This window comes from Trifolium pratense, linkage group LG3 (assembly GCF_020283565.1).
Source record: "Trifolium pratense cultivar HEN17-A07 linkage group LG3, ARS_RC_1.1, whole genome shotgun sequence".
Taxonomy (NCBI): Eukaryota; Viridiplantae; Streptophyta; class Magnoliopsida; order Fabales; family Fabaceae; genus Trifolium; species Trifolium pratense.
This window is the reverse complement of record NC_060061.1, coordinates 44,157,915-44,171,898: the sequence shown is the minus strand read 5'-3', so window position 1 is coordinate 44,171,898 and position 13,984 is coordinate 44,157,915. Positions and strand designations below refer to the sequence as shown.

The window sequence follows — 13,984 nt, the reverse complement described above, 5'->3', positions numbered from 1 at the left end:
AAAAGAAATAGACACAACAAATTTTAAAAAAATTCTTAGTTTTACGTAAAGATCAAGTAGGACTTTAGCAACCTCAATGTTAATTCTCAATTCAATATAATTTAATATTAACATCTCCTTGGCTCCTTAATTTATATAGAGAATGTTTACATCACATTGACTCTTGGCTTCATAAAAAGTTAATCTCCTTGTCCTATATATAGAGAATATTACATTATTATTTCTCAACCACATTGCATTGTAATTTAGAAAGAATTGAAGTAATATGGCTTACTCAAGGTCATTTATGTTTCTTGGTGTTATTCTTTTTGTTATTCTCTCAACTCAAGTTTTAGATGCAAATCATGTACCCGAGCCTTCTAATACTAGTGAGTCATACTAGCCTATAATTTACATTTGCAAGTCATATGAATATGTAATTTTATTGATATGTATTGTCATACGATAAATAAGTTTTACACTTGATTTCAATTATACATTTTACTATTATGACATTTTGTTTTTACTTTTGAATGTATCACTACGGATATCTATATATTATTATATTAGCATTTGCTAAAAAATGTCGGATTTGGATCCTCTTCATTTTTTCTTTATGTTTTTTTTTTTTTTTAATTCAATGGTTGATTTTTTTTTATTCTTGGTAATTTACCAACTTTTGATTAAGAAAAATGAGAGAAGAATATTGCTATATACAGCGAAGAATCACTTTCACGAATTTCACGAAAAAAACTTGACCATATAATTTTTCTTTTTTGAGAACGTTGACCTACTTTTCATTTAACATCCTATACAATAATTTTAGCTTATAAATTCAGTTTGAGTATTGAACTGATTTGGAAGAATTTTTTATTTTTTTTTACAATTATTTGCATGAGTATCAACTTAACTGTGTCTTCAATTTTGATATGATAATTCAAAAGTACTTATATGAGATAATACAAGTATCTTTTAGTTAACCAAGGTTTTAATCTATGATTTAAGCATGCAGAAATATTAAAACTTTAAGGAGAGTTTGCCATCCATTTGAAAAATATAAAAAAATTTGATCTAATCATTTTGAAGATCCTAATCCGTCTTTAAGTTCAAACAAATCGATAATCTATTGGTCGGACTTTACTTATCTTGCGACCGAATTACTAGGGTTTTATTCCCCTATATGTATAGGAGGGTTAGCACAAAAAACAAATCCAATAATCTATGGATCAGTTTGAATCGAGTTTATTAAAAGTGAAATTGGATTAATGCGAAATATATGTAAAATATTTTTTATTGACTTTTTTTTTTTTGACAATTTTTTTATCGACTTTGTTACTACGTACTAAAACAATATACGTACTTTTCTTTACCCAAAGATATTCACCACACAAATAACGGGTCCTCTAGTGTTCACCTCATAAATAAAAAAAGGAGTTGGTCATTTAATTAAAAATTTTGATGAAAACAGCCTATAATGATGCTAATTAATCAATCATATGTAGTATTCGGGAATGGTTCGTGATAACATTTTTCGCTAAAAGTAGCATTTTCTTTTAAGATAAATGCCTTTGATCTGTACTTTCTGTCATTATTATAAGAAAAAAATTATTTTTGCAATGATTAAGAAATTTATTTCAGTGAAATTCATTTTCTAGATTTATGGTAAGACATAAGTTAAATATACTTAATTGTCCTTTTTAATATGGCAAACGGGCAACTTGTTTGCCATAAGTTAAATATAGGGTGCGTTTGATTCGTAAAACAATAAGGACTGGATAGAACAGTACAGGACAGAACAAGATAATACAGGACAGGACAAACCTGTACCGGAAAGATATAGGACGATAATATTTTTATATTCGAAAATAAAATGGGTATTTTCGTATTTTTTATATTTGTACTGTGGACAAAAAGTTGTCCCGTGGTTTAGTGAGGGACAAAAAATCTTGTTTTTGTCCTGTCCCTTGCTATCTAATTTGTCCAGTCCCATAACAAATTTCAAATCAAACAGAGTACAACAAAAGTTGTCCTGTCCAGTCCCTTATTTTTTAGCAAATCAAATGCACCCATACTTAATTGCGCTGATACCTTTTTCTTTTTAACAATGCTTATAATCTTGATCATCCAACTGATACAATTATTTCCATTATTAATATACATCTTTTAATTTCTATTACACTTTTATATTTCTAGACATATCTAATGTATTATCCATAATTATTGTAGAGCCGATGGCCAGCATGCACAGTCATTTGATGTTTTCGGAATCTGATTTGATGACTATTCATGAAAATTTGATGAAGAAGTATGATGCTAAAACTATTCTCAAACGCCAAAAAATTCTAAATGATGTATTTGACAAGAAAAATGAAGTTTCTATCAGTGGTGAAGAAGAGAAAGTTTTCTTAGACGATAAGGAAGACAAATTACAAAAAAGTGTCGACGAAAATGATGTTTCAAAAAATCATGAGGAGGATAAAGTTTCTTTGAGTGACGCAGAAGATAAAGTTACCAAAGGTAATCATGAAGGTAAAATTTCTAAAAATGACAATGAAGATAGTGCTCGGGAGAGGGATGACGGTCGTGCTCGGGCGAACAAGGAGATGGAGGCGGCCGAGGAGCTGGTTATGAAGTTGAATGTCCTGTACGAGGAGTTGAATACGCTCAATAACCATATGTTAGATTTAAAGGAAAGGTTGATGTTGTAATTTAATGTTTTTTTATGTGCCAGCGTTATGCTCGCCTTGAAGGCACCTTATGATGTACCTCTTGACAATATGCAGCTGCTTTATGTTATTGTACTTTGGTTTTTCTTTTTATCCGCTTGCATTTTATCTTTCGTCGTTTATTTTTGCTTAGATTTAGACTTTTTGCATGAGATATTTTTATTTCTTCGCGATGTCGATTTGAATGCTTGTATGCTTGATACTTATAATTTCGTGTTCGATAAGTTTCGATGTTTTAACTTTAACAAATTTTAGACGTTCTATACGCTAGGTCAATGCCTTTGCACTAGTGTTCGCCTAAATAGTGGTCGTTACTTGATAGCGGGTATCTTGGATGTCGTGCTCGAAAGGATTGGTCTGACTGGACCGACCTGCTCTGATACCACTTTGTAACACCCTTAATTTACCCCTTTATTTTGTTTGTGAAAAAGTTAATTTTATTTATTTAATAAGGATGTCACACATACTCAACGTAACTATGTCCTCAAATCACTAGTGGAAAAAACACTTATTAAATCATACATTCTAAATCAGATGTCACCCACCTGATTTAATAACCTCAAAACAGGACACGGAAGGCAAGTTTTTAAGTGAATAACAATTAAATCAGTTAGCCTGATTTAAAAAGAATTATTTATAATTAAAAAAAATAAATAAATTATTCACTCTTTTTTCATTTCACAAAACCACACACAATGAACAACCTTCTCTCTCTCTCTCTCTCTAAAAAATCGAAACCCAACCTTTTGCTTCTATCTCTGAACCCAAATCGGTGGCGGCGATGGCAACAACATCCGTAGTTCCGGCGAATCTCCGGCGAACGGTTACTTCCAACGAGGATATGGACTTCGAGACAACAGAAGGTGTGAAAGCCATCGGAAGCTTCGAAGAGATGGGGATAAAAGACGGTTACTGTTTGTCAAGTTGTTGATACCTCCGTCAGAGAGTGAGTTTCTTTTTTCTTCTTTTTATCTTTTTTTTTATTTGTTTGGATTAGGAATTTGAAGAGTAGAGATGATTTTAGGTTGGATTTGTTGATTAGGGTTTTTTAGGGTAATTAGGGGTTTTGAGTTTTGATTTGTTTTTGTGTGATATTGGATAATATGGATTCTCATTCCAGATTCACGCACCGCTTTTGGTCCTCTCTTTCCAGATTCATTGTTTTTGTGTGATATTGTGTTTTCTAAAGTTCGATTTGTTTTGTCAATAGTTTTGTAATCCAGTTTAGATTTAGTTTCAATAAGTAGAGGCGTTTCTGTGTTGCAATTAACCTTGTTTCGAAAAGAAGATTTTTATAAAAGAAAACAATACAATGGGAAAAAAAAGGTAAAATTGTCCGCACTTCTTAGCACCTTGGTTAGCTTTTGCTTTTTGCTGGCTGGTCTTCATTTGGACCTGTTGCAAGTGTTAGCTTTTCTCTTTCAGTTATGCAATATAGTTCACAATAGACTGATTGTGGTTAATAGGTAAAGGTTGGTGAGATCTCAATTAGGACAAACTAAAGAATTGGTTGTGATTGAGGTTTTCTTTGTAAAACAAAAAACTATAGATTTAAAAACTTCCAATGACTTTTTTAACATTTTTTAAATCGGGCAAACTGATTTAATAAACTCTTTGAAATCAGGCAACCCGATTTAATAAATTTTTTTAAATCGGTTTGAAACCCGATTTAAAAATGAAAAACTTACTAAATCGATGGAATTTAAATCGGTTCCGGAACCGATTTAAAAAGCCTTCCAGAACCGATTTAATAAGTGTTTTTTGCACTAGTGAATGATTAGAAATTATGCAGCGGAGAATAAAAATTAAGCCAATAATATAAGTTTCAAAGTCCAAATTGAAATGATTGAATCAAAACGACATAGTCCAATTGTTAATAAACAATTAGTAGCATAATTAAATAAAAGTTTTCCCCAACAACATCCTAACAGAGCGACTCCAATTAAATAGCAAAGCAACAGCTATCCGAACGCATCAGTTATGACTCATCACCTACCTGAAAATCTACGGTTGCACACCGTAGGGACAAGCCAGAAGGGGGAATGTAAAGGTGAGCGACAATACATCAAGAAAGTAACTGAATTAAAACGTAATAACTAGCAACATCATAAACAACAACAAGACCACCTAACCGGATGGCCACGCGCATTCATCAGTCAATGATCACTGTCATTTCGTGATCAAAATAAGTTTTAATTAAGAAAAGTAGTAACAAGGTAGTTAACCTTGGTCGTCTCACAAGGACCTCTAATTTAATAATTAGTAAAAATAAGAACAATGAATAACACAATTAAATATGGGGTTTTGGGTTTGTTTAGATCGAAAGAGTAGTATTAGAAATTCAATTGATAAAAAGACGATCAATCCATTGGTTTTAGGAAAACTTCGTTATGATTCTATCCTCGGTTCACATAAAATATTGTTTATATATTCATGCCTTGGTTGGTTTATAAGACCGATTATACAAGCGATAAACAGTTTATACGAATTCATTCGATTAAGCAAAGAATGTGTTCAACTAACCATGAGTAGTGAACAAGCGTCACTTAGAACACGGTTTGTATCATGACAGATTTCGACCAACCCTTTTTTGCTAAGCGCGAAAAAACCTATATCAATTCCTATTCGAACTAGTCATACAAGCGATGAATCAATCCGAAAAGTCTCACAATATATAACTCAAAATAGAGATTAAGCATCACTATATTCGAGTTTCATAAATAAATAAAGAGCATGAATTGATAAGAGAAGACAATAAATAAATAAACTGAATTACTATTAAGAATTGAACCTCAAGAAGTCATGAACAATGTTCCCGTATACCAATGGATCAACCTAGGGTTGCTAGTTCTCCATGAGAATGTAGCAGCCTTTCTTTTCTATTTTTTTGCGTGAAATCAGAATTATTAAACCCTAGCTGTGTTTTTGCTTAAGTACTCATAGAAAATTGGGCTTAAAAAGCTACGGGTCGAAAAACATAAGTTTGACCCGAAATTACATTATTTTCATAAAGTCTGGAACATAAACGTAAATATTTGACTGCGTTGCGCTCCGAACTGGGTTCTGGCCTCAACATGAAAGTTGTAGCTCTTGATCTCATCTTTCCAACGCATCTTCCGGCGCCTCAATCCGATATTCGTAGCTCAAGTTATGACCTGCGGACTGGAAGGGTGTCAAAGTGCTATTTATTCATAAATTAAGTGCGAAAATAAAATAGAGTTAGAAATAAACTTAAATATAAAAACACCTTAAAATAGTGAAAATAGTAAATTAAACCATAGGAATACACTAGTACAATAGTAGAAGAATGTGCATTAAAATGCACTGATCAAATTCCCCCACACTTGAACTTTTGTACTCCGAGCAAAACTCAAATGAAAAACTTAAAAACAAATCACAAGCAGTCAAGATATTCCAGGTTTCAAGCTTCAAACCTTGGGTCAAAAATCAAAGATTGGCACAATTCTTATCTATCAACTTTCAATAACAATCTTGCGTGTGTGTGTACTGTCTCCCACTGTCAACCAAAGTAATGTCAAGATCCCTCTCTGAAACTACCATTCTAGATGCTAAGTTGTCATTCTTTTCCTATAATTTTGGGTTTAACCAGAATTTCAGACTAGGGGGCTATTTCTTTTCAAGAGATCCAAAGCTTTTCAACATCAACTCAGGGGCAACTACCTTCAAGCTTTATTATAGTTTATTATTATTTATTGTTTTTAAGCTTTAGGTACTACTCCACCTTTTCACCTGACGGGATCTTACTTGTAATAAGTCCAACCTGTTACTCAGAGTAGAGCATCCTACACAGCACTTGTTCCTCCAGTTTCGGGCACAGGAACTTGTTCCTCCAGTTTCGGGCACAGGAACTTATTATATTCATTATTTTTAGCTCTTAAGCAGTTTCCATTTTTCTCAATTAATAGCAATGATCGGTCTATCTGTTACTCTAGCCTTTCCCCCACACTTAGTTCTAATCATGCCCTCCATTATATTCAAATTAGAGAACTTAGTCTAAAGAATAAATATTTCAGAGATTTATCTAGACATTACTAAGTTTGACAGTGTTCAAGCAGTTGTGCATTAAGTTGCAAAGACTATCATGTCAAGTATCAAAACAAAAAACTCCAAAAATTTCACTGACCCTATAGCTATCTGCCCTAGCCTTAGAACATGTGACTACTCATGACAATTTATTTTATTGTTATTATTTTATTTTAGTTTATTTTTTAAAAAAACACAAAAAATGTAAATGTAAAATGTCCCTCCCCCACACTTAAAACAGATAGTGTCCGCAATGTAATAATAAACACAAAGTGAGAGTAAAGGAAGGAACACACCCGAGGGGTTAAGATGTAGCTGCTGGAGCTTCCATATCTGGTGGTTTTGGTGGAGGCCTTTCTGCACTTCGAATACATGAAACGGGAAAAAGCAAATAGCAGATGAACTTAGATATTAGTAAAAAATCTGGTGGCTTGGGAGGAATAGCCAACACATATGGTACACCTGCAATAACAAAAGCATGGAAATCAGACAATCCACGGTTAGTTTGTGAGTCAGATAAATTGGGTGGAAGAGATGCACAAATGGTGAAGGACAACTGCATGTTTCTTGACTTAATCAAAGGTTCCACCAACAATTTTTTTTCTATAGTCAATGGTTTCTTCCGACTAAAATCCACATTTTTGCTGTCAACTACAAGAGTTATTGAATTTGCTTGAATTTCTGCACAAGTGGTTGTCGGCATCAAAATATCTTCACTTAAAATAGCTGCATTGATCTCAAGACAAACATTACAAACACCACATTCACAAGAAAAAATTTCAAAAGATTTATCTACTTCAAGCGAAGTATGTAATTCATCCAAATTAGATTGTAAAGCATTTTGTGGTGTAATCTCTTTCACGCATTCACTTGAGTTCATGCTATTTACTTTGTGTTCATGAGATGAAGCAAACAATGTTTTAATGGGCTCACCTGGAGAGTCATTAAGACTTGTATCACATTGCATTACCTCCGGTGGTGCAACAGGTTGTACATTATCATGAGACATCTTGTTCTCTTGAATTTGATGGTCGATGGAGACTATTTGTTCAACATGATCAGGCTGGACTTTCATAACTTGAAGAGATTGCATATGTTGTTGAAATTGCGAATTATCTTCAACCCTTACAAATTGGTTCATACCAATAAAACTAGTATCGAACAATATAGGACATGCATCCATACTATGATAGTTTGATCCACAAAAATTACAAAACAAAAGTGGAATATGATTTTGAAAGCATGCTTGTTGTTCTCTTGCTTTCAACAAATTAATAAGATAAGCTAATTCATCCAATGAGGTACCCATTTTTTTTTTAAGTGTTTTTTTTTTTTTTTTTTTTTTTTTTTGGGTCTAAACAAAAATGAATAGAAAAATAAAAAATCGTGTCAAACAAAATCTAAAAAAAATAAATATACCACCTAAAATCTCTAAAATTTAAGAAGATCTAAATATAATTTTTTTGGGATTTTTTTAAATGTATGGAAAATTCAAAAATAAAATAAAAAGTGGTCTAAACGAAGGAATTTCGCAATTTCAGCCTCAATTTTCGTATCAAAGATACGAAAGTTTTGTTCCTTGATTTTTTTCGGATTTGTGGACCAAATTTCGGATCAATCTGAGATATCAACCGAAAATTAATTATTTTTCAGCTTCACTGCAAAATTCAACGTCAGAACCTGAAACACAACAAAAACTCACAAAACAAAAAGTGTTAGTAATGTTAGTTAGTTCTAAATTTTACTAATCCTAATCAGAGATCCCCGGCAACGGCGCCAATTTGATCACTGTCGTTTCGTGATCAAAATAAGTTTTAATTAAGAAAAGTAGTAACAAGGTAGTTAACCTTGGTCGTCTCACAAGGACCTCTAATTTAATAATTAGTAAAAATAAGAACAATGAATAACACAATTAAATATGGGGTTTTGGGTTTGTTTAGATCGAAAGAGTAGTATTAGAAATTCAATTGATAAAAAGACGATCAATCCATTGGTTTTAGGAAAACTTCGTTATGATTCTATCCTCGGTTCACATAAAATATTGTTTATATATTCATGCCTTGGTTGGTTTATAAGACCGATTATACAAGCGATAAACAGTTTATACGAATTCATTCGATTAAGCAAAGAATGTGTTCAACTAACCATGAGTAGTGAACAAGCGTCACTTAGAACACGGTTTGTATCATGACAGATTTCGACCAACCCTTTTTTGCTAAGCGCGAAAAAACCTATATCAATTCCTATTCGAACTAGTCATACAAGCGATGAATCAATCCGAAAAGTCTCACAATATATAACTCAAAATAGAGATTAAGCATCACTATATTCGAGTTTCATAAATAAATAAAGAGCATGAATTGATAAGAGAAGACAATAAATAAATAAACTGAATTACTATTAAGAATTGAACCTCAAGAAGTCATGAACAATGTTCCCGTATACCAATGGATCAACCTAGGGTTGCTAGTTCTCCATGAGAATGTAGCAGCCTTTCTTTTCTATTTTTTTGCGTGAAATCAGAATTATTAAACCCTAGCTGTGTTTTTGCTTAAGTACTCATAGAAAATTGGGCTTAAAAAGCTACGGGTCGAAAAACATAAGTTTGACCCGAAATTACATTATTTTCATAAAGTCTGGAACATAAACGTAAATATTTGACTGCGTTGCGCTCCGAACTGGGTTCTGGCCTCAACATGAAAGTTGTAGCTCTTGATCTCATCTTTCCAACGCATCTTCCGGCGCCTCAATCCGATATTCGTAGCTCAAGTTATGACCTGCGGACTGGAAGGGTGTCAAAGTGCTATTTATTCATAAATTAAGTGCGAAAATAAAATAGAGTTAGAAATAAACTTAAATATAAAAACACCTTAAAATAGTGAAAATAGTAAATTAAACCATAGGAATACACTAGTACAATAGTAGAAGAATGTGCATTAAAATGCACTGATCAAATTCCCCCACACTTGAACTTTTGTACTCCGAGCAAAACTCAAATGAAAAACTTAAAAACAAATCACAAGCAGTCAAGATATTCCAGGTTTCAAGCTTCAAACCTTGGGTCAAAAATCAAAGATTGGCACAATTCTTATCTATCAACTTTCAATAACAATCTTGCGTGTGTGTGTACTGTCTCCCACTGTCAACCAAAGTAATGTCAAGATCCCTCTCTGAAACTACCATTCTAGATGCTAAGTTGTCATTCTTTTCCTATAATTTTGGGTTTAACCAGAATTTCAGACTAGGGGGCTATTTCTTTTCAAGAGATCCAAAGCTTTTCAACATCAACTCAGGGGCAACTACCTTCAAGCTTTATTATAGTTTATTATTATTTATTGTTTTTAAGCTTTAGGTACTACTCCACCTTTTCACCTGACGGGATCTTACTTGTAATAAGTCCAACCTGTTACTCAGAGTAGAGCATCCTACACAGCACTTGTTCCTCCAGTTTCGGGCACAGGAACTTGTTCCTCCAGTTTCGGGCACAGGAACTTATTATATTCATTATTTTTAGCTCTTAAGCAGTTTCCATTTTTCTCAATTAATAGCAATGATCGGTCTATCTGTTACTCTAGCCTTTCCCCCACACTTAGTTCTAATCATGCCCTCCATTATATTCAAATTAGAGAACTTAGTCTAAAGAATAAATATTTCAGAGATTTATCTAGACATTACTAAGTTTGACAGTGTTCAAGCAGTTGTGCATTAAGTTGCAAAGACTATCATGTCAAGTATCAAAACAAAAAACTCCAAAAATTTCACTGACCCTATAGCTATCTGCCCTAGCCTTAGAACATGTGACTACTCATGACAATTTATTTTATTGTTATTATTTTATTTTAGTTTATTTTTTAAAAAAACACAAAAAATGTAAATGTAAAATGTCCCTCCCCCACACTTAAAACAGACAGTGTCCGCAATGTAATAATAAACACAAAGTGAGAGTAAAGGAAGGAACACACCCGAGGGGTTAAGATGTAGCTGCTGGAGCTTCCATATCTGGTGGTTTTGGTGGAGGCCTTTCTGCACTTCGAATACATGAAACGGGAAAAAGCAAATAGCAGATGAACTTAGATATTAGTAAAAAATCTGGTGGCTTGGGAGGAATAGCCAACACATATGGTACACCTGCAATAACAAAAGCATGGAAATCAGACAATCCACGGTTAGTTTGTGAGTCAGATAAATTGGGTGGAAGAGATGCACAAATGGTGAAGGACAACTGCATGTTTCTTGACTTAATCAAAGGTTCCACCAACAATTTTTTTTCTATAGTCAATGGTTTCTTCCGACTAAAATCCACATTTTTGCTGTCAACTACAAGAGTTATTGAATTTGCTTGAATTTCTGCACAAGTGGTTGTCGGCATCAAAATATCTTCACTTAAAATAGCTGCATTGATCTCAAGACAAACATTACAAACACCACATTCACAAGAAAAAATTTCAAAAGATTTATCTACTTCAAGCGAAGTATGTAATTCATCCAAATTAGATTGTAAAGCATTTTGTGGTGTAATCTCTTTCACGCATTCACTTGAGTTCATGCTATTTACTTTGTGTTCATGAGATGAAGCAAACAATGTTTTAATGGGCTCACCTGGAGAGTCATTAAGACTTGTATCACATTGCATTACCTCCGGTGGTGCAACAGGTTGTACATTATCATGAGACATCTTGTTCTCTTGAATTTGATGGTCGATGGAGACTATTTGTTCAACATGATCAGGCTGGACTTTCATAACTTGAAGAGATTGCATATGTTGTTGAAATTGCGAATTATCTTCAACCCTTACAAATTGGTTCATACCAATAAAACTAGTATCGAACAATATAGGACATGCATCCATACTATGATAGTTTGATCCACAAAAATTACAAAACAAAAGTGGAATATGATTTTGAAAGCATGCTTGTTGTTCTCTTGCTTTCAACAAATTAATAAGATAAGCTAATTCATCCAATGAGGTACCCATTTTTTTTTTAAGTGTTTTTTTTTTTTTTTTTTTTTTTTTGGGTCTAAACAAAAATGAATAGAAAAATAAAAAATCGTGTCAAACAAAATCTAAAAAAAATAAATATACCACCTAAAATCTCTAAAATTTAAGAAGATCTAAATATAATTTTTTTGGGATTTTTTTAAATGTATGGAAAATTCAAAAATAAAATAAAAAGTGGTCTAAACGAAGGAATTTCGCAATTTCAGCCTCAATTTTCGTATCAAAGATACGAAAGTTTTGTTCCTTGATTTTTTTCGGATTTGTGGACCAAATTTCGGATCAATCTGAGATATCAACCGAAAATTAATTATTTTTCAGCTTCACTGCAAAATTCAACGTCAGAACCTGAAACACAACAAAAACTCACAAAACAAAAAGTGTTAGTAATGTTAGTTAGTTCTAAATTTTACTAATCCTAATCAGAGATCCCCGGCAACGGCGCCAATTTGATCACTGTCGTTTCGTGATCAAAATAAGTTTTAATTAAGAAAAGTAGTAACAAGGTAGTTAACCTTGGTCGTCTCACAAGGACCTCTAATTTAATAATTAGTAAAAATAAGAACAATGAATAACACAATTAAATATGGGGTTTTGGGTTTGTTTAGATCGAAAGAGTAGTATTAGAAATTCAATTGATAAAAAGACGATCAATCCATTGGTTTTAGGAAAACTTCGTTATGATTCTATCCTCGGTTCACATAAAATATTGTTTATATATTCATGCCTTGGTTGGTTTATAAGACCGATTATACAAGCGATAAACAGTTTATACGAATTCATTCGATTAAGCAAAGAATGTGTTCAACTAACCATGAGTAGTGAACAAGCGTCACTTAGAACACGGTTTGTATCATGACAGATTTCGACCAACCCTTTTTTGCTAAGCGCGAAAAAACCTATATCAATTCCTATTCGAACTAGTCATACAAGCGATGAATCAATCCGAAAAGTCTCACAATATATAACTCAAAATAGAGATTAAGCATCACTATATTCGAGTTTCATAAATAAATAAAGAGCATGAATTGATAAGAGAAGACAATAAATAAATAAACTGAATTACTATTAAGAATTGAACCTCAAGAAGTCATGAACAATGTTCCCGTATACCAATGGATCAACCTAGGGTTGCTAGTTCTCCATGAGAATGTAGCAGCCTTTCTTTTCTATTTTTTTGCGTGAAATCAGAATTATTAAACCCTAGCTGTGTTTTTGCTTAAGTACTCATAGAAAATTGGGCTTAAAAAGCTACGGGTCGAAAAACATAAGTTTGACCCGAAATTACATTATTTTCATAAAGTCTGGAACATAAACGTAAATATTTGACTGCGTTGCGCTCCGAACTGGGTTCTGGCCTCAACATGAAAGTTGTAGCTCTTGATCTCATCTTTCCAACGCATCTTCAGGCGCCTCAATACGATATTCGTAGCTCAAGTTATGACCTGCGGACTGGAAGGGTGTCAAAGTGCTATTTATTCATAAATTAAGTGCGAAAATAAAATAGAGTTAGAAATAAACTTAAATATAAAAACACCTTAAAATAGTGAAAATAGTAAATTAAACCATAGGAATACACTAGTACAATAGTAGAAGAATGTGCATTAAAATGCACTGATCAAATTCCCCCACACTTGAACTTTTGTACTCCGAGCAAAACTCAAATGAAAAACTTAAAAACAAATCACAAGCAGTCAAGATATTCCAGGTTTCAAGCTTCAAACCTTGGGTCAAAAATCAAAGATTGGCACAATTCTTATCTATCAACTTTCAATAACAATCTTGCGTGTGTGTGTACTGTCTCCCACTGTCAACCAAAGTAATGTCAAGATCCCTCTCTGAAACTACCATTCTAGATGCTAAGTTGTCATTCTTTTCCTATAATTTTGGGTTTAACCAGAATTTCAGACTAGGGGGCTATTTCTTTTCAAGAGATCCAAAGCTTTTCAACATCAACTCAGGGGCAACTACCTTCAAGCTTTATTATAGTTTATTATTATTTATTGTTTTTAAGCTTTAGGTACTACTCCACCTTTTCACCTGACGGGATCTTACTTGTAATAAGTCCAACCTGTTACTCAGAGTAGAGCATCCTACACAGCACTTGTTCCTCCAGTTTCGGGCACAGGAACTTGTTCCTCCAGTTTCGGGCACAGGAACTTATTATATTCATTATTTTTAGCTCTTAAGCAGTTTCCATTTTTCTCAATTAATAGCAATGATCGGTCTATCTGTTACT

At 33.1% G+C, this 13,984-nt stretch overlaps 1 protein-coding gene and 1 long non-coding RNA gene across 2 annotated transcripts; both read left to right on the top strand.

Annotated features, from left to right (window-relative positions):
• Positions 1-213: 213 nt before the first annotated feature.
• On the top strand, positions 214-2,798 carry LOC123916884. The gene is made up of 2 exons (XM_045968462.1): positions 214-368; positions 2,206-2,798. Exons 1-2 carry the CDS (start codon positions 266-268, stop codon positions 2,685-2,687), a joined length of 585 nt encoding a protein of 194 aa, XP_045824418.1. The 5' UTR covers positions 214-265; the 3' UTR covers positions 2,688-2,798.
• A 576-nt stretch (positions 2,799-3,374) lies between these two features.
• On the top strand, positions 3,375-3,912 carry LOC123916890. The gene is made up of 2 exons (XR_006812326.1): positions 3,375-3,651; positions 3,826-3,912. It is a non-coding gene; the product is annotated as an uncharacterized LOC123916890 (long non-coding RNA).
• The last annotated feature ends 10,072 nt before the right edge of the window (positions 3,913-13,984 follow it).